Source organism: Vespula vulgaris, chromosome 5 (assembly GCF_905475345.1).
Source record: "Vespula vulgaris chromosome 5, iyVesVulg1.1, whole genome shotgun sequence".
NCBI classification, from domain to species: domain Eukaryota; kingdom Metazoa; phylum Arthropoda; class Insecta; order Hymenoptera; family Vespidae; genus Vespula; species Vespula vulgaris.
In genome coordinates, this window is record NC_066590.1 from 4956192 (window position 1) to 4975965 (window position 19774).

General features: G+C 42.5%; 1 protein-coding gene across 5 annotated transcripts in view; it reads left to right on the forward strand.

Annotated features, from left to right (window-relative positions):
- Positions 1-19201, forward strand: part of LOC127064311 (transcription factor collier) — a 77750-nt gene extending 58549 nt beyond the window's left edge. Inside the window, exons 7-14 of one of the 5 annotated variants that reach the window (XM_050995224.1) lie at positions 8786-8867; positions 10377-10509; positions 13833-13987; positions 14091-14217; positions 14307-14609; positions 15071-15322; positions 15678-15917; positions 16797-16933. In XM_050995224.1, the coding sequence (XP_050851181.1) occupies positions 8786-8867; positions 10377-10509; positions 13833-13987; positions 14091-14217; positions 14307-14609; positions 15071-15322; positions 15678-15808 (1183 nt within the window). In that variant the 3' untranslated portion in view covers positions 15809-15917; positions 16797-16933. Of the gene's footprint in view, positions 1-8785; positions 8868-10376; positions 10510-13832; positions 13988-14090; positions 14218-14306; positions 14610-15056; positions 15323-15677; positions 15918-16782 lie in introns of those variants that run through there. The other 4 variants (XM_050995225.1, XM_050995226.1, XM_050995228.1 and 1 more) reach the window with 4 other exon arrangements.
- The last annotated feature ends 573 nt before the right edge of the window (positions 19202-19774 follow it).

Sequence of the window (19774 nt, forward strand, 5' to 3'; positions counted from 1 at the left end):
GAAAGAAAAAAAAATAAGCAAAAAACGAGAAAAAAAAGAAACAAAAAAAAACAGAACTAATTTCGAAAGGAGCATTCGTCATTCGTTCTCGAGTGTAGTAGTAGTTTAGTTACAGTTTTAGCTTCGTCGTATGTATATACTACGCATGGAACGTAGTTTGTTTCGGATAAATGGATTCGTATTCGATAGATCGAAACGAAACGGATATCGAGAGCTTCGAGAGGATTTACAGGCACAATGGATTGACGCTCGCGTCAGATTCCGTGAGACGTAGGTATATACGTTTATGAATGTATATACATACAGATACGAGTCGTTCATCGTACGATAGTCGAGTTTAACGCGGTTATGTTGTTTCGCTCGTTGCAACTTCAGATTTATCTTGCGCAAAATAATCTTACGCATCGCATTTTCTCTCCGAGTACGGATGCTGTATCGTACATAGATATATACGTAGATACATAGAGAAACGAGTAATATGTATATGTGTGTGTTTATGTATTTATATATTATATATTTATATATTAAATATGTATGTGGATATATGTACACACATATACATATCTACACAGTCCTTTTTCCTTTTTCTCCCTCGGGCAAAGGAACATGTATGCGTGCATGCGTGTCTGCGTGAGCATGCGCGACTTACGAGCGTTTTTGTCGATATTTGACAGCGGCAACTTTAGAGGGTCCTAACCGCCCTTTCCGTGGCCTCAGGGGGCTCCGTATCTAAATGCAGGCATTAATAAATCGCGCGTACACGCGTTCACCTACCGGGCTTTCTCTCGGTCTCTCTCTCTCTTCGTCTCTCTCTCCTGCACTTACATACGTACACATACCGACGTGCAAAGGAATCGTCCTCCGTCGAGTTAAGTCGCTTTACTCTGGCGAAGGGAAGGTCTGATGCGTTTATGGAAATGGTTCGTGCTTTGTCCGAGAATAGCCGAAGGCTGAAGGATAACGAAAATAGGACGAATTTCCAAAGGTAAATTCGTCGACGTTAAATAAACGTTAGATAGTACTAGAAAATAAAAGAGAACATATTGCACGGAGGATTAAGTTTCGATTATTATTTCTTGTGATATCGATGGAAATAAACTCCGTCGTCGTACATACGTAGAAGCAGCAAACGCACGTGCTCTTGCTCCTGTTTCTGCTACTGCTGCTGTTGCTGCTGTTATTGCTACTATTGCTGTTGCTACTGCTATTGCTACTATCTAGGAGTATAACGTGGCTCTCATTCTTAGACCAGAAATCATGCATCTTTCATCAGTCCCCCGAGCAAGGAGAGCGGTACCGAGTATAGTCTCGTTGGATCGGTGCAAGGCGCGGTGCGCCGGCTTTAACGTTAGTTAATAGTTACAGCCAACTACGCGATACGTGGTAAATCGTCGGTTGATGCGTCGTACGTGCGCGCGAGGCAAATCTAGTTATGGCAGCCGGCCTCTCGAGCCGTCTTGTTGCTTAATGTGATAGACTGCCATTAGGGGCATCTCGCTGTCGTGACGAGGGGTCAGAGGGAGGGAAAGGGGAGTATAGAATATAGTAGGATAGGAGCGAGAGAAGTAAGAGAGGGTGGTGACGGTGGGTGGTGGATAGTGCGATGGTGGTTGTGAGCTTGCAGAACGCAAGGAGCCCACGACAGGGTGCGTTAGTTCGATCCACGTTCTAACTACTAAGACGTATTACTTGGGCTATGAATTATGCAGCGTCTCTCTAGTACCTTAGCGAATAGCCTTAGCTCTTGTAACATCTTAGGACTTAGGCAAACGGTACCCTCTCCTGTCTGGAATTTCGTTAACTTGCCCTCCCGTTGCGTGTACACGCGAGAGCACCTGATTTCCTTCTGCCTTCCGTAAACACAAAGACACGCTGGCAGCTATGTCCTCGGTCCTAATTTCTCGACAAAGTGGAGCTTTGAATGTTTAATTCGTAGAGCTCGAGATTTATCGAGAAGACATCCTCGAAACTTTTCCTCGTTGCAAAGACGGCTTTCTCTTTCTGTCTTTTTCTCTTTCTCTTTCTCTATCTATCTCTTCTTCTACTCTTTTTCCTTCTCTTTGTCTATCTACCGCGCATACGCATATAAACTCTTACGTCACTTTGGAAGGTACGCTGTTTGTGTCGTCAGCTCAGTGAGAGGAGGTCAAACAAGCGCTATCACGAGTAGTTCTCTCTACGCTCTTACGAGTCTTACGAACGAGTCAACGCCGGGGTACCCCTAATATTTTCTCTGCTCATTCGTTCGTCCGACTTGTTGGCTTTCATGTAAATTAAATTCACCTTCGTTTAATTTCTACGGACAACGTGAAAATATAGTGACGTAGACCAACGGAACTCCTTATCCGTGGAGATTAGTGACCCAACATTAATTATTTAGCATCGTTCCTTGCACCGTGCCACACCAACTATATCTATTTACTATTCTTAACTTTCACTCGAGAGTGCCGATACTTTGCCACGTTAAGTTAAGCTATCCATGCGAATTTACATACTTACGTAGATGTACACACGTACGCATGTCATTTATCCACTTTAAGCGTATTTCGATCGTACGGAATTTAAGAAGAATGTAGAAAATTTAAGAGGAAGTGAAAGAGAGGGAAGAGATCGTCTAATCTCGATCGAAATTCTTTTCATTGACGAGTGTAACCTATCCACGGAAAATTATTTTCCGAATTAGTCGATGCCTGCATACGATCCTTCTTAGGTACTTCCTATCCTTAATACTTCCTGCGAGTAACTAAAAGAGGAGGAGGAGATGGAGGAGGGGGAGGTAAGAGGTAGGGAATCCAAAGAGCTGGTAGATGCTGGATGACGTTGGTGCAGGAGTAGAAAACGGAGGGGGTGTGGCGAGGGTGGATGAAGCTGGTGCAGGGGGCGTAATGGAGGTTGGTTAAACATTAAGCATCCCCTGATACCTTGCTAACCCCTTACTAACCCCAGTTAAGGTGTATGCAAGGTATACAGCTCTAGGTGGTTTCCTATACCTTACGAACCTCCGTACACATTCTTACTAATTGACGTCCTGCGCCTCTGCATTATGCACTTGCGATTACTCTCAGGCGTTCTCTTACTAAAATATATCAGATCGTTCGTAGGCTTAGCTATCGCCTTGGTAGAAAGATCGACCTTGATCCAAGAGAACGAGAGAGAGAGAGAGAGAGAGAGAGAGAAAGAGATAGATGGATGGACAGATAGAAAGAGAGAGAACAACCCTTTGAACATCGTTTCGAATCTAGCTAGCTTCGTTTCCTTGACCTCGATGCTGCATTGACCCTCCCTTTCATCCAGTGGAAAGGTCTTGCAGAGCGCGTGTCTCCTGTAGCCTTTTGCCAACGACACAAGGTCGATCGATCGATCGCACTCGACATATTCTTATAAGATCGACATTAATGAACTGGTAGAACGACGAAGTTAGAGACAAAATTCGACTGTGAAGAATAGTAATGAGGTTTCTCCTAAAGGAACGACTTTTCGTGGTCGATAAAATCGCTGAGTAAGGATCGATCGAATTAATAGGTCATTAGTATACCATCGGACACGCCCTTCGTTTCCTTTCTCTCTCTCTCTCTCTCTCTCTTTCTCTCTCTCTCTCTCCTTCAAGTAAGCCGGAATCTTCTAATTCCATGGGGACCGTATCCGCTAAGAGCGAGCTTTCCTTAGAGCGGTATCATGCAATGAATTCTGAACGGCGTTCTGCAAATGGCTCGATCGTTCGAGTACGACGATAAAATATCTTTATTTAAAAAGAAAGAAATCGAGAGGGTAGAACGAGGCTCGATCGATCGGAAATCTTTCTCTTGAATTTACACCGCGTTATATCCGTTCTTTTTATGGTGACGACGAGGACAAGGACAATAGAGGAAGGGTGGAAGGGAGGAAGGAAGGAGGTTGGAGGACGGGAGAGGCTGAAAACATGATTAAAGATTTTCCGACGTGGGAGAAAATGGATTTCTGATACGCGTAATGCCACCCTATTTGGAACTATTACGCGTAAGTCCCCTAGTAAGCTCCCTATATCCATTCGCTCTCTGGTGGAAATATATTTACTAGATCAGAAGGTACTTACTCTTGACTTGGCCCTCGAGCGTAGTCTAACGGGTGACTCCTAAGGATCATCTAAGCGAAACGATACATTAGAAAAATTTCTATGTTCTTAGTTCGTTAAGAGATACCTTTCGATAGGTACATAAAAAAGAAACAAAGTTTCGGAACAAATAGCGATCGATTGATTTTTTAATCGGACGAAGAAAAAGCATACGGAGCACCGGCGTGGAAAGTAAAAACCTCTAATTGGTAAACGGGAAATATAAACAAGCAAACCGGCATGCGAATGGCGATGATTTATTGCAAGGTTTGATTGAATTCATTTGACTCTGTTTACACGATAGCCACTCGCGCATTTCTCGCCCGTATTCCACCCCCGTCTGTTCAAGCTTACTCTCTCTTTCTCTCTCTTTCTCTCTATTTCTCTCTCGATATTTAGACTTTTCCCATTCGCGCGTGTTATTTTTTTCGTCGATTCCGTTCGTTCGTTCTCTCGTTCGTTCGTCCGTTCGTTCGTTCGTTCGTTCGTTCGTTCGTTCGTTCGTTCGTTCGTTCGTTCGTTGCAGCCGCCGCGAAGTTGCTCCCTGTAAAAGTTGAAACAGCGGACGATGCACGTTTTTTTCTACGTGCATACTACCGGCCACGACGCCTGAACCGTAGAGAAGAGGGGTTTACCCTTCCATCCCTTATCGTTCGAAAGCGTAAAGCTTCGTTTTATTTCATTTTTGTTCGGTCCGTTGGAAGGGCCGCTACCGTGCTTAGTCTCGAGAACCGACACGGGGATGATTTCGTCGATCGCCCTGCGCATGTATCTTTTATTCGGCGTTGATTCGTCGTTAGCAGTCGAACAATAACCACTTGGTATATATATATATATATATATATATGTATGTATGTATGTATGTATGTATGTATGTACTCTTATTAGATACGAAGCAAAATTACGGCTTTGTTTGCATCGATTCGTTCCGACGTAATTTATCCATTGCGAAAGTACGTGTTATATACATATATATATGTATGCATGGTATGTACTTTCTCATTTGAATTCTTTATATGAAATACGATTAGTTATTGAAATGCTTTTGTTTTTCAGATAATATACAATGTCTGTCTTTTTAAGTCGAAGACACCTGAAAGTCTTTCATCTTTCTTGCAGATATACGGAAGAGATTCTTTTTACTTCTTTTTTTTTTATTTCATACGAGTTACCATTTAAATCCCATAAAAACATCAAGCAAAATACTTCTCATAGCGATTCGATGAAAAATTATGGACACTCGTCGTGTTTCACTCTTATAACACCTTAAACGTTATTTCGTCTAAAAGGAACGTGAAAGGCCTTAAGTTTTACACGTCGAACGCGGCGACTTGCTAGAAGTCTTCCGATGCTTAGAACCCTCGGCGAAGAAGTAGATGATGGGTAGGTAGGGGTAAAGAGAAACGTATCTACCGGGTGTTCCTCTTGCGTCAATCCAGAATAGATTTTTCGTCGTGGAAGCTTGTACGAGGTACACGAAGAAGAGTGAAGAGAAAGAAAGCGACAACGGCGAAGGAGAAAAATCTAATAGACTATCGAAATCGAGTTTGAACCCCTGTAAGAAACTACCCCCGTCTAGAACGACACCTCTCCCATCTCCTCTCTCTCTCTCTCTCTTTCTCTTTCTTTCTTTCTTTCTTTCTGTACGAACTGTGTTCGCGATACAGCACCATCTCTATATCTTTCTCTCTCTCTCTCCTCTATATTTCTCTGTATCGTAGAGAAGGGTGCCCGAAATGAAATCCAGTTCGCATTTGAATCAGTCGGTAACGTAATCCATTAGCCTCTAACAGCCAATGCTTGGAGGATGATACTGTAGGAAACGGAGAAGAAAGCGTCGAAGTATCGTGTAATACGACACGTCGAAACGTCGTTAGAGATTAGCCATTCCTATCTTAAAATTTCTATACTATTTTCGACGGTCCTTTAAACGTAACGAACGTAGCTCAAAAAGTTAAGTATCCCGATCGATATATGCGATAGATAAACTAAAAAGGTTCGGAATATAAAGGGTAAAGCATCCGAGAGGTAGCGGGATGTCGACTGTCATATTCTCTTTTATTTCTGTTCAGCAACGAATCTCTTTCATCTCCCATGGCGATACTCTTCTAATGTCGATAAATGCCGCTATCGGCATCGAATCGATCTCGACAGGTCGAGATAAGACAAAGATCCATGAAATGTCGACGATATTTCGCCGTAACAGTGACTCTCAACTATCGATTTTTAAGGCTAAAGAGGAACAATTTTTGTTTTTTATTTTTATAAACTTCCACGACATTAACATATGTGAAAGAAATTGGAAAATGAGTTGGAACTATTTCGAGAAACGTTATCGAGTCGTTCCTGTTGTCTTCGTGCTCGTCGTCGTACCCGTTAAAGGGCCACTTTACGCCCGGTAGTATCGTAGATGTAGGTAGTACGCTCGATGGCGTTCCTATCTACGAAAGACTAGAAGGCGTCGTCGTCGTCGTCGTCGTCGTCGTAGTCGTCGTAGTCGTGTAGTCTTCGTGTTGCTCGGCAGCCTCGAGCGCGACGGAGACATCGTGTTTAGAGCAAGATCCACGATAGCGATAAGCCGAGGTACAATGCTTTGAATACCCATCCAGCATCCGCGATACCATCTTAACGTTCTCTAAGAGTAAACGAAATTAAATTCGCTCGACGCCTTCGAAGAGAAAGAGAGAGAGAAAGAGAGAGACAGAGAGATAGATAGAGTGCATTCTCACTGAAACTACGAGTCCTTCGAAACGGATACGAAACGCGTGCTACGCAAGATCGATACCTTTCTTCCCCTTTTCTTTCTCGCAACGAAGAACCACCTTTTTCTTCATAGATGGTGTTACATGTTCGACACGATCAAATATTTAACAAATTCAATAGATATTTGATGTAAGTACATACTATCCCTATAGATCAGTTTGTTACTTAAACATATCCTCACGTATATAATAAAAAGGAATAGAACTAATTTCAATAGAACCAGACGAATATACCTATTATACCTATTATAAACTTAACAATGATATCCGAAACATCTCGTTTCTATCATTCGAAGATATTAAACGATATCTTTCGACGAATTCGTCGTCTTTTCTTTCCAACACGTGGAACAAAAAAGCGCGAACGTAGGCGCGTATATAAGAGCATAAAAGGGATCCTCGAAATAGCAGCTACCCTTCGTATTCTGTTCGTTCGATGATTTGCGCGCGTGTGTTCGGAGTAAGTGAAAAAAGAGACAGAGAGAGAGATAGAGAGAAAGAGAGAGAACTGAAAAAGAGAAAAGAAAAGAAAAGCTAACACGCTAGTCGAAGGTATGTGTTTGATTTTTCCATGAAGTCCCGGATCGCGGGAACGCACTCCGCGGGGGGATGACAATGTACTCCCACGGGAATGGAGGCCTAGCAGCCACCCAGAAAACCACCCTCCTTCTATCTCTCTTCGCGTCTCGGCCCTCCTGATTGTTTCCTACGTGTCTCCTACGCTTTTTCCGATCTTCCTCCGACTATCGCCTATATATCCGGGAGTTTTCGACTCGCTCGCTCTCTCGTTCGTTCATTCCCTTCTCTCCTCTCTTCTCCACTCCTCTCCTCTCCTCTTCTTTCCTCTTCTCTTCTCTTCTCTCGTTTCCAACATCCACGAACCTTCGACGATCCGCCATCTCTCTCTTTCTTTCTCTCTCTCTCTCTATTTTTCTGTCTCTGTCTTTCTCTCTTTCTCTTTCTCTCTCTCTCTCTCTCTCGCTTTCTCTCTTGCTCTCGCTTAGAAACGGCCGCGGCTTCCAGCACGGCACAGTCGAAAAATTTCCTCGAATTCAATATCCCTCGATATTCTACATAATTCATGAAAATTGAGCCGCCGGCTTTTTTGCCTGAACCCTCCTCCTCTCACTCCTTCCTTCTCCCTCCCACTCTCTCACTCCGTCTCTCTCTCTCTCTCTCTCTCTTTCTTTCTTTCTTTCTATCTTTCTTTCTTTTACTCCAACACATCCTCACGTCCCACATACAGGAATGTTTCCTCGTAGACGAAAGCCAGCAGTGCACCAGTTCTACTTCGATCTCGTCTGCGCGCGTCTAACTTTCTATCGCCTGTCTCTCTCTTTCACTCTCTCTCTCTTTTCCTCTTTCATGCTCGCTCTCTTTCGTCGGTTTTTCACGAACACCCTCCCTCTCATCGTTCACCCTTTTCTATCGACGTCAAGCTTCGAGGACAACTCGACGATGCTCGTCCGTCTCAAAAATCGTCACGTTTCTATTGTTTCAGGTATTTTGTTTTGCTCTCATCCTTCCTCCCATCCACCAGTCCTCCCTTTATCTTTTTTTTTTAATAATAATAATAACTTTTATAGGTGACGATTTTTTTTTTGTTTATAGAAAGATTAGTATGTAAGATGTCGTTTGACATTTCCACGAGGAAAGACAAGCACACATTTTCTATAGTATATATAGACGATACCTTACGTATATACCTTAAAGGTCGAGAAACACGTGGTCAGAGAGATCGGGCTAAGGGGCCGGCGTTTAATCTAAAGAAATACTGAATAATAGAGGCGAGTTAGACGAGGCTCGCGATTGGCTTATGCAGTATTCAAGCTTGCTTTCCAGGAAAATTCACCTTCTAATTAAGTTCTCGTCGTTAGAAGAGCGTTAAGCAAGTTGTCAACCATTTAACTAGCTTCCCTTACTCTGTTTTCAGGTTCTTCCTCAAGTTCTTTCTCAAGTGCAACCAGAACTGCCTTAAGAATGCCGGGAATCCGCGTGACATGAGACGATTTCAGGTAAGACCTTACAACTTCTTTATCGCCGACATTAAAAATTAAAATTAATCGTTGTTCGTCAAGGTTTTACATGGGGTCATATAGAATACATGAAATTTAAATTATCGACATTAACGCAAAAAGCTTTACCGAGTAATCGGAGTAGTTCTGGTAAGAAAAAAAGTTCTTTTTTAATTTTCAAAAGGGAACGTACTCAGTGAAAAGACAAGAATTTCTCGATGGGCGGCCATCGTCGAAAGTTGAGAGCCCCATCCAGGAGACTTGTAATCCAAGGGGTTGGCAATTAGCTCAGCACGGCATCAGCCAGCCCGTCCCTTTCCCCGTTTCATCCCTTATCCTCCCTAACGACCCCTCCTACGATCCTCCTACGGACCGACGCCCGTATCTCGCCATCCGGCTTTTCCTCCTTTCGCCGAGACAAAAGACAGAATTAAAAAATAAATTAGCAAAAACCACGTCGCGCGTTTTCCCCTTCCCATCTCTTCCACGTTCCACTTTCTTCTCTTTCTCCTTCTTCTTCTCTTTTTTCTTCTCCTTTACGTTTACTCCGACCAAACGTCTTTTTACCGTACCCTTCTCCTTCTCCTTTTCTCTTTCTGTTTCTCTTTTTCTCAATTATATAACAGGGTCGCGCTCAACCAAAATTAAAATACTTATCGCAGTTTCGAATTTGTTTTGGTATTGCTTACCGTCGAAAGTTACGAATTAAAATTTCAGCCCCTTCACAACCCGCGAAAATTTCTCGTAGCTGGAGGGAGAACACTCTTAACCCGCTCTTATCCTTCGAGACTTGCCACCGCGTTATTCGCCGGGCTAATACCACCGACTGTGCAAGAAACTTGGCAAAACTTTGGCTGGACAAAAGTTCGCGCGCCGATTTTACGAATGTTACCTACTACGCGCACGAGGAATCTGGAACGTGAGAAATTCTTCCCTCACTTAGCTTTTCTTACAAAAAGCGAGATAAACTTTGATTCACTCGACTCGGATTAATCATGTTAATCGAGTATCGTCGTTATTCACTCGTATTGTAACACCGGATTATCTCTATCTATCTATTTGCGCAAAGACACGTTTCCTTTTTATATCTTGTGTAAAGTCGAAATAGCGAGAGTCACGAATTGCATGCCGACTTGTTGAGTATACGCGTTATCACATCCGACAAATTTGTTCGTGTTTGCTCGCTCGCAAAAAAATGTTAACCCTCAAGTTTATATGTCGTGCAGAAAATTCGCCCGTTAAACGCTTCGATTACTTCATCCGTACGTTTTAACCTCCATTGTATTACTCGTTCAGAACCGGAATTCATTGAAACATGAAATTTGCGATATTATGGGAAACGTAATAGTGTCGTGAGTTAAATGAATCTACAAGGACCGTGATCACTCGTGTATATCGTCGCTTTGATACGTATAATTACATATATAAATATGTACATACGTGTCACACACTTTACACGCGATCGATTTATAATACGATTTTCAGCTAATCTTAAAATTTATGTTCCAGGTGATCATATCGACGCAAGTCGGAGTGGAAGGTCCATGGTTAGCGGTATCCGATAACATGTTTGTCCACAACAATAGTAAACACGGACGCAGAGCGAAACGATTGGACCCCAGTGATCCTGGCGAGTACAACAGTGAGTACAGACAAAAGATATAATGCGATATAATATGTTTGTTTCGAATTGATTTTCTTAAAAATCTTTCTTGACTCCATATTCTCTCAATACCACGATACTCAAGTTCAGTGTACTTTGAACGGGACGATACTTTACGGAAGAGATTACGATCATAATACGCGATTAAAGCGGCGTAACTTGGGTAATCGAGTTTAAGCGTTCGTCTCTTGGATCCCTGCATAGCCACTATATCTCTCTTACTCATTCTCTCCCCCTCCTTTCCTCTCTCTCTCTCTCTCGCACGCGTTCTCTCAGGCAACTCAGTGGCGTATAATCGATCCCATTAAGTCCGTTATACGTTCTCGTTTAAAGGTAACGTCGTTAAGTAATACGCTCTCTACACAGTTATTTCGTGACAAATTGAACGATTCAAATTGATCTTTGCAATTGTTATATAGAAGAAAAGGAAACGCAAGCGTGTAATCTTGACATTTATTCCAACCTCATCGTGATAGAGTTTAACGTGCAATTTGATTCGAGACTCCTCCCCCATTCCACCTTCCTTAGAAGTGGAAAGATCAAAGCTGATTTCCCAAACGATTCACGGTTGTCACTCGCAATTGGAAGGAGCGAGTGTTGCTCCACGTGCGCGGCGTATCCGAGCGACGAGAAAGAGAAAGAGTAAGAGTAAGAGTAAGAGTAAAATAGACAGAGAGAGAGAGAGAGAGAGAGAAAGAGAAAGAGGGAGAGGGAGAGAGAAAGAGAGGAGAATACTGGTTTTCTTCGGGTTCGGTATAACGACTAGGGAGGCACAGCGAAGAGGCGGAATCGTAAGGAGGGCCAAAGGAGGCTGGGATATAAGGAGTCATAGGGCAATTCAGCAAAGTTTGGCGTCGGCCGCGCATACAAACGGCTGATATCGCGCGGATACCCCTCGCGCTACACTCACTCTCTCTTTCTCTCTCTTTCTCTAGCGCGTACTCCACTCTCTTTTTCTCTCTATTTCTTTCTTTCTTTCTTTCTTTCATTCTTTCTTTCCTTCCTTCCTTCCTTTCCCTTCCTTTTCTTTTCTTTTCTTTTCTTTTCTTTTCTTTTCTTTTCTTTTCTTTCCTTTCCTTTCCTTTCCTTTCCTTTTCCTTCTCAGGATTCTCTTTTTCTTATTCCTCTTCCAAGTCTCTCCCGCTCGTCGTTCCTACAGCACCAAGACAAGATGTAAATCAATGGGATGCGGGAAAACGAAGGATCCTTCCTTCTCCTTCCACTCTCCATCGTCTTATTCCTTTCTTTCCTTTCGCTCTTTCTCTTTCCTTCTTCTTTCTCTCTTTTTATTTCTTTTCCCCCTTTGTCTGGTTGGCTGCCACACCAAGAGCAAAGACACGAAGAGAGAACGGAATTGGCCCTCTCCTCTCTTTTCCTTTCCTCGAGCTTTCCGTCTTCCTCACTCTTTTACTCTTTCTCTCTCTCTTCCTCTCTCTTTTTTCCTCTTTCTCTTTCTTTCTTTCTTTCTTTCTTTCTTTCTTTCTCTTTCTATCTTTTTGCTTTCTCGTCTCCCTCTTTCGCACGCCGACCGTGCCGTGGCGCGTTGGTTTGTGAATGCTAAGTTTAAGCTATCTCGTGGCACCACCCCCGTTCGCTCACCCTCTCAAGCCCACTGACGCCATACCGCCACCACCACCAACACATTCGCTCTTTCCAAATCCCCTCGCTAGCTACCCCCGAAACGCTGGAACGAGCATACCAATGAGAAAAGACCGAGAGAAAGCTCGGCCGCGACGTTTCTCTTGCTTTTTCCTGCCAGTGTATCATTCGATTTCTACTTCTTCTTCTTTTTCTTTTTTTTTTCTTTTTATTTTTCTTTTTCTTTTTCTCTTTCTTTTTCTTCTTTTTATTCTTCTTCTTCTTCTTCGTCTTCTTTTTCTTTTTATCTGTATATACCAATATGTATACAAAGGAAAAGATTTTTCACTTTGAATGAATCGCGCTCTATCATCTCGATCTTTTTTTAACGATGATAAGGGATGATAAAGAGATCCTTAATATATTCGTGTAAACAATCCGGGTGTCGGAATAACAACGCGACTCTTCGAATTCGAACGATGGTACGGCGGTGGTAAAAGAAGAGCTTGCAGAGGGTCGCAGAGGGTTGAGTCGAGAGAGTAGCACCCCTTACCATTCAATGGCACGGGGGATTTTATTTATTCCGAGTTGGTACGCTTGTTCCGGCCTTCTCTACCGAATCCCTCTTTTCAACTCTCCTCCATTTCCTCCTTCTATTCTACCACCACTACCACCGCCACCACCGCCACCGCCGCCACCACCACCACCACCACTACATTCTCCTCTTCCTCCACCTTCCTATGTTACTCTTCTTTCTCCCACTACCCTATCGCTCGACAATTCCCTACCTAGGATGGTTGCCAAAACGGCTGCTTCCGTTTAACGACTTTCTTCTATACCGAACGCAATAAATACCTACGTCCCATTCAAGAATCTTCGTTTTCAGACAAAGTCAGTAACTTTTTAACACCCCCGTTCCTATATACTTTTCATCGTTACGAAGTTTCTAATTCTGATAATCGTTTTCGTCGTTCAAATCGATCGATCGATCTTGATCTGGTTTAAAAAATAGATAATATCGGACTAATGGATTTAAAAGAGAAAACTTCTCAATGGAGAACATCCTGAACGACCCATCTACGTAAGTCTCTTAAGCTTCGTGAGATTTATCTTGAGAGAGTGGATCCATAGTAGAAAGTGTTTGAGCGTCACTGGGAGCAATATACCATGATGTCAGCCACTCTGCCGTGGCTCCGCTTTGCCAGGGTCGGTGCCGGGGGTGGTTTGGCTTCGCTGGGGTACAAAATGATATCATTGGGTTATAAATTCCAAGCAGAGACACCGGCGCCCCGATCGTCCCCCCTCCCCTTCTTCCTTCTTGTTACAACCCTTCTCTGGATCCTCCGACCCTCGTCCTCTCTTCTTCCCTCCCTCCCTCCCTCCCTCTCTCTCTCTCTCTCTGCATTTCTCTTTCTCTCTACCTTTCTCCGTTTCTCCTTCATACGTCCTCTCTCCGTTTCCACGTCCGGAACCAACCCCATGACTCTGAGAAATATATCTGCCACTTGGCCTCGACCGAATAAACAGAATATCCAGATAATTTTCCATATCCCATCCCTCGATGCAGCCACGATTTTCTCCTAGACACTTTTTCCATGTTTTCTTCCGTATCCGATCGTACCTTCTTATTTCGTCCATTCCATTTCACTCGAGGGTAACGTTATACGAATTATTATCAACGTAAAAACGACGAGGGTCTTTAACGCTTGACATCTTTTTCACAGGTTTGTATCAACCCATACCACTTCAGACACCCTGCATAAAGGCGATATCGCCGAACGAGGGTTGGACGACGGGAGGATCAACCGTAATAATCATAGGCGAGAACTTTTTTGACGGGCTTCAAGTCGTCTTCGGATCTATGTTGGTTTGGAGCGAGGTCAGCTGAGTTAAAAGCAATCGAAAATCTTCGAATGTCCCGATAAATTCTAGATTGAAATAAATGCAACGAGTTTTATTTGTAATTATCTTTTGTTTTACAGATAATTACTCCGAACGCGATCAGGGTACAGACGCCCCATAGAGAGATACCGGGTGTTGTCGAAGTAACGCTTTCATACAAAAGCAAACAATTTTGTAAGGGAGCACCTGGCCGATTCGTTTACGTTTGTAAGTAACTCGATTGGGTATATTTCGATCGAAAAAAAAAAGAAATGAGAAGGATCGATAAAGATCGTGTGTTTCTTGACGAATTGCAGCTTTAAACGAGCCAACGATCGACTACGGTTTTCAAAGGTTACAAAAATTAATTCCACGACATCCAGGCGACCCAGAAAAATTGCCAAAAGAAATAATATTGAAACGAGCAGCCGATTTAGCGGAAGCACTGTACAGTATGCCAAGGAGCGGAAACGCGGGTATAGCGGGGGCGTCGAGGAGTCCAGGAGCGGGACACCCACCGGCGCCCCCGACTTCGAGTTCGGCGACAGCGTTCAACTCGTATACAGGACAACTCGCCGTGACGGTGCAAGAGAACGGTAGTGCTACAAAGTGGACGGACGGTGAGTAACGATAACTCCAAGCAAGTTTCCTTCATGTATAACTCGTCGCTCGAAGGAAAGGAGGAAGAGACAAGCTTGAGACAGCATCCGACGGGTACATTTGGCACGACTGACAAACATCGCCTCGACGTCTTTCGCATCGATGCCGTTTCATTGATAACACGCTGTCATCTCGGTATCGTCTCTGATAACGTTTTACGTTTGATATCACTCGTATGAGATAATTTCCGAAAGAAAAGAAATTAGTATAATAAAACACATCATTAGATTAATATTATATCGGTATAGAAAATAGTTCATCGATGTTCTTCTTACTTAAGAATAGATCAATGAGAAATAGTATCGATATAAACTATGTCAAGGATACATTGTCGGTCGTATCAAAGCGAGCCACATTCGACGTACGATGAGCGATGAGATATACTTACGAGTTCGTCTGACGGGCAGGTTTCTATTTCTAGACGGTAGTTCCGTGACGACAGGAGCCGCGGCAGGTGGCGGAGGGGGCGGAGGGAGCGTAGGGGGCAGCGTAGGTGGTAGCGTCGGGGGTACGGCCGACGCTTACAGACAAAGCAGCAGCGCCAGTCCGCGAGGGGTTGTAACCGGTGGTGGTTATTGCGGAAGTTCGGCTAGCACGCCGCATAGCCACAGCACCAACGGCAGCTATTCCGTTGCGAATCCGTACACTGGAAGTCCGACTCTTTACACGTCGCGTAAGTTTTCTCTTTGTTTAACTTTTCTTCTTTCTCTCTCTCTCTCTCTCTCTCTCTCTCTCTCTCTCTTTCTGTCTCTCTCTCTTTTTCTCTTTCTTTTTTCGCTCGTCCTCTATTTATCACAAACTCGAGTTCTCGATTTGATTACCCTTGAAACGCGTCGATCTCAAGCATGCAGCGCTTATTCACGTTATTTTATACGATTAGCCAGCACGCACACACACTGACTCGCTCGCTCACTCACTCACTCACTCACTCACTCACTCACTCACTCACTCACTCACTCACTCACTCACTCACTCGATCACTCAGTCTCTCTTTATGGTTTTTTCCTTATGTGGAATTTTCGTTTTAGCGCACGAACAATACGGCATTTTCTATACGTCCGGGGACGGGAGTGCGTTCGCCCCTGTAGTACGACCACCGACCACCTCAGTCCCACCGCACTGGTCCACACAGCACCACCTCGCTACAGCCGCCCAGTAACCGCTAACCGTCCACCATCACCACCACCACCATCACCATCACAACTACCCTACGCGCTGAGATTAAAGAGTTATCAGAGAGACATGCACGAACGACGAGACTCGAGAATGTAGGTACATTCATTTACGATCTTCCGTTTGGCTGGCTTTCCACTCGATCATATTTTATTGCATAATCGAATGAAGTCGAGTGGAAGGAGAGAGTCGAACATATGCACCGCTTCTTGCCAATTTGATTATTTCTTCCTTGCTTATGTAGGTACCTTATAAAAGATATCGAACGAGATAACGAGCCTTTTTTTATCCTGCCTTTTTCGTACAACGTTTAACAGAATATCGAACGTTCAACGACTACGTCATCGAAGTCGTTAGAATGATCGTTTCGTTGGCACGTGTCTGCATATGGAATCGTGCCCTACGTACGGTGGAAGTAAGTCGCGTAAAAGACGACGAGAACGGCCATGAACTCGATGCGTAGGAAAATAAAGAAAAAAGGGGGAAAAAAGCAGAAAAGGAAAAAGAAAGAAAAAGATTAGAAAAAAGAAAAGAAAAAAGAGAGAGAGAGAGAAGGAGGGACACGCAGAAAAAAAAATATAAAAAAAAGATAAAGTCGTACAAAAGTCGTATCGCTGAAAATAGTAAAATGAAAGGGAAGCATCGGGTTCGGTTCAAGGATAAACCCCATTTACGTGCCTTAACTATAAATGGTCATAGAAAATGATGTTCGCGTTGTCGAAGCTCGCTCGCGATAATCTCGATATCTCTCTCGAAGTCTACCTTACCTTTCGTGAACGTCTCTCACGTTCTTCCTAGTATTTTTTTTCTCTCCTCTCTCCTTCTTTTTCTCCTTTTCTTTTCTTTTCTTTTCTTTTCTTTTCTTTTCTTTTCATTTTCTTTCCTTAATCGTTAACCAGACATATTTATTCGTTTCGTAAAATATGACGGCAGAGGCGATTACTAACGTATAACCGACAGTGGGCATGTTGTAGGATTAGGAGAGGTGGTCGGCTCGCCGTTCAACATGAATCCATTTGTGTTGCCAACATGCAGCCAGGGCTACTCGACCGCCGGCAGTCCGCTACTCTCGTCGAACGGCAAATAGTGTTATGAGATGTAAGACTCCGATGGATGAAGGGGCTGGTGCCATCATGGGAAGAGGACTTTGCGTGCCGAGAGATAAGGACGGATCAAGCGCGATGTCCCCTTTCCTATTAACCTCCTCTATTTCTATTTCCTTTCTTCTCTCTTCTTCGCTCGCTATTTCTCTCTTTCTGTCTCTTTCTGTGTCTCTCTCTCTCTCTCTTTCTCTCTCTCTCTCTCTCTCTTTCTCCTATTCTCTCACAAACTACTTCCTTCTCGAGTGGACAAATAACGATAAACCAGTCGCGTACGATTTCCGTCGTAAGAGTCGAAGGATCTCTCGACGACGCAAGGAATTCTATGATCGAAAAGATTCTCGAGTTATTTTATTTTCATTTTTATTTATTTATTTTCCTTTTCTCCTTCTATTTTTTCTTTTCACGGTCGAAATATAATTAATGATGAATCATACATATCGTACAACGAGATATGGTGTCACAACGATGGAATAGCATCGATGGAAGCAGACATTTGATTTTACTTTGAACACTTGACTTTAATGAAGCGACTACCTTGCCACTCTTCGATTTCTCGTTTCTTTCTCGATATATTTATACAGTCTGGCATAGTGTTGCAATCGACAACGAACGTTAATCGATCAAAAAATTTGTTGCATTCGCATATAGATGAGAGATATCTGACGATACACGTATATCTATGAATGCAAACGTTTGAGAGAAAAATGTGACACCATTAGAAGGACATATCGCTTAGCGGTGGAGCAAACAGACTCGATAGTTTTTAGTGAGCATTTTCGAATTGAAAAAAATTTGATCCTCCTAGTACCCTATCCCATGATCCTTTTCCTTCACCCCAATCCCCAAGCCCCATCTCATCTCTTCCTATTACGCTCCAAACACCCACACACGCCTACGTTTTAAGAGACTAACCGACTTATCTCGCCTAGATAGAATTGATATTTAACATATTGTAATTTGTAAATTATCTGTAAATATTGTTGCGATGTACAAAAAGACAAAACTATTTGCGGGAGCTCGAGCGAGCGAGACGATTATTAAAGTGCGATCGTAGAGGAAAAGTTATATAGGATTGTAAATAGTATATCGTAGAAAGAAAAAAAAAAAAAGAAAAAAAAAGGCCCGTAGCTTATCCGTATAATTGTACTTACCAACGCCATCCAATTTTTTAACGAACCTTTCGGCGATCGAACGCGAAATTTGATTTTCGCGTCTCGCTCTTCGATCCTCGAACTCGAGCCAACTGAATAATTTCTTATTACGATCGTCTACGTTATCTCGCTGTCTGTCCGTCTAATCGATCTATTCAAATTCGATAAAGAGAATAAATAAATAAAAAAATAAAGAAATAAAGAAATAAAAAAGAAAAAAAAGAAAAAATATTAATCCGGCTGAGACACGAGAACGTTGGAAAGTTGGATCGAGCGCGATCTATAATCGAAGTAACAGTCGATATCGAATTCGTTTGATAAGCCACCCAAATTACGGGAATACTCACACGAATCACGAAGAAAGTATACGAAGCCATTATAAATCAACGAGAAATGAAACTTTCGATTAGCCCAGATTTACCAGCACACTTCAACGAGCATGATGAAGCATCGTATCGTTTGTCTGAACGAGGCGTCGCCGTTGGAATTATTATTGTAAAAAGTTCCTTTTTTGCATATCGACTTTATGGAGCTCGCAGTTTCCTACGGTCAAAAGCCCATGGAAACGCCTTATATCCTTATCTGGGAATAAACGGAACTCAGTCGTCTTGTGATCTTAATTAATAAAATATCTATAGTTCAGTTATATAATTTTTAATTCGATCACGCACACAATCACATCTTAAGTAGGACGCGTCGTTCTTGTACGCATGCGAAAATGCGCGTGTAGACATTCGAGCGTACGAGCACTCTCGTCGTTGTATATTAAAATAAATTAAACTTACATTTTTGAGAATTAAAAAGATGGACCATATTGTATTAGCGACGTCATCAACCTATCTTTCTCATTCTTCTTTCAGAAAAAAGAGAGATAAAAAATCTCTCTCTCTCTCTCTCTCTTTCTCTTTCTTTCTTTCTATCTATCTATCTATCTATTTATCTATCTATCTATCCATCCATCTATCTATCTACCTATTTCTCTATTCCTATCTTTTTACAATTATCCACGATACGCATAGATTAAATTTTTATCATTTATCGATCAATATCTGACGTACAGTCGAGGATCTACCCTTTTCTTCTCAAGATTGCTAGTAAGTATGCGTTTAAGAATTTACAAACTTCGTACAGTCATACTTGTTTGATTTGTTATATTTGCAGAACGAATTAAATGACAAAAATAATTTGATGATGAAAACATTGTTAAGTATCTTATTAAATAAAATGATAGAAACAATATAGTTGGCTTTTTTCTCATACTTTTTATTACGATGCTACTTAAAAAGAAAAGAAAATAACTTCTAATATTTAAAACAAGTAATGATAATTTTTATCATCAGTACATTTCTCGAATCAACAATTTCTACAACGATAACAACAACAACAACGATAGCGAGTCAAAGATTTCACATTCAGTATAGTTAACGTGATAATAATCGATATCGTGAAAAGGTAATAAGGATTATAGTTAATCGTTGAAAGCGCATGGTGGACGACCCATTCAGTCCCGAGAGAACGCGCATTCGATTTAACAAATAGCGAAACAGGATCTCCAAGACCACTTCGAAACGATTAGTTCACATGGTGTCCTGTTACCTCCGGCCACCAAACGATGCCGTGTATGATGTACGTTATTGTAAGGCTGTTTGCGTTATTAGATTTAGATCGGCTGAAGCACGGCACGTGGCGAGGGCTGCA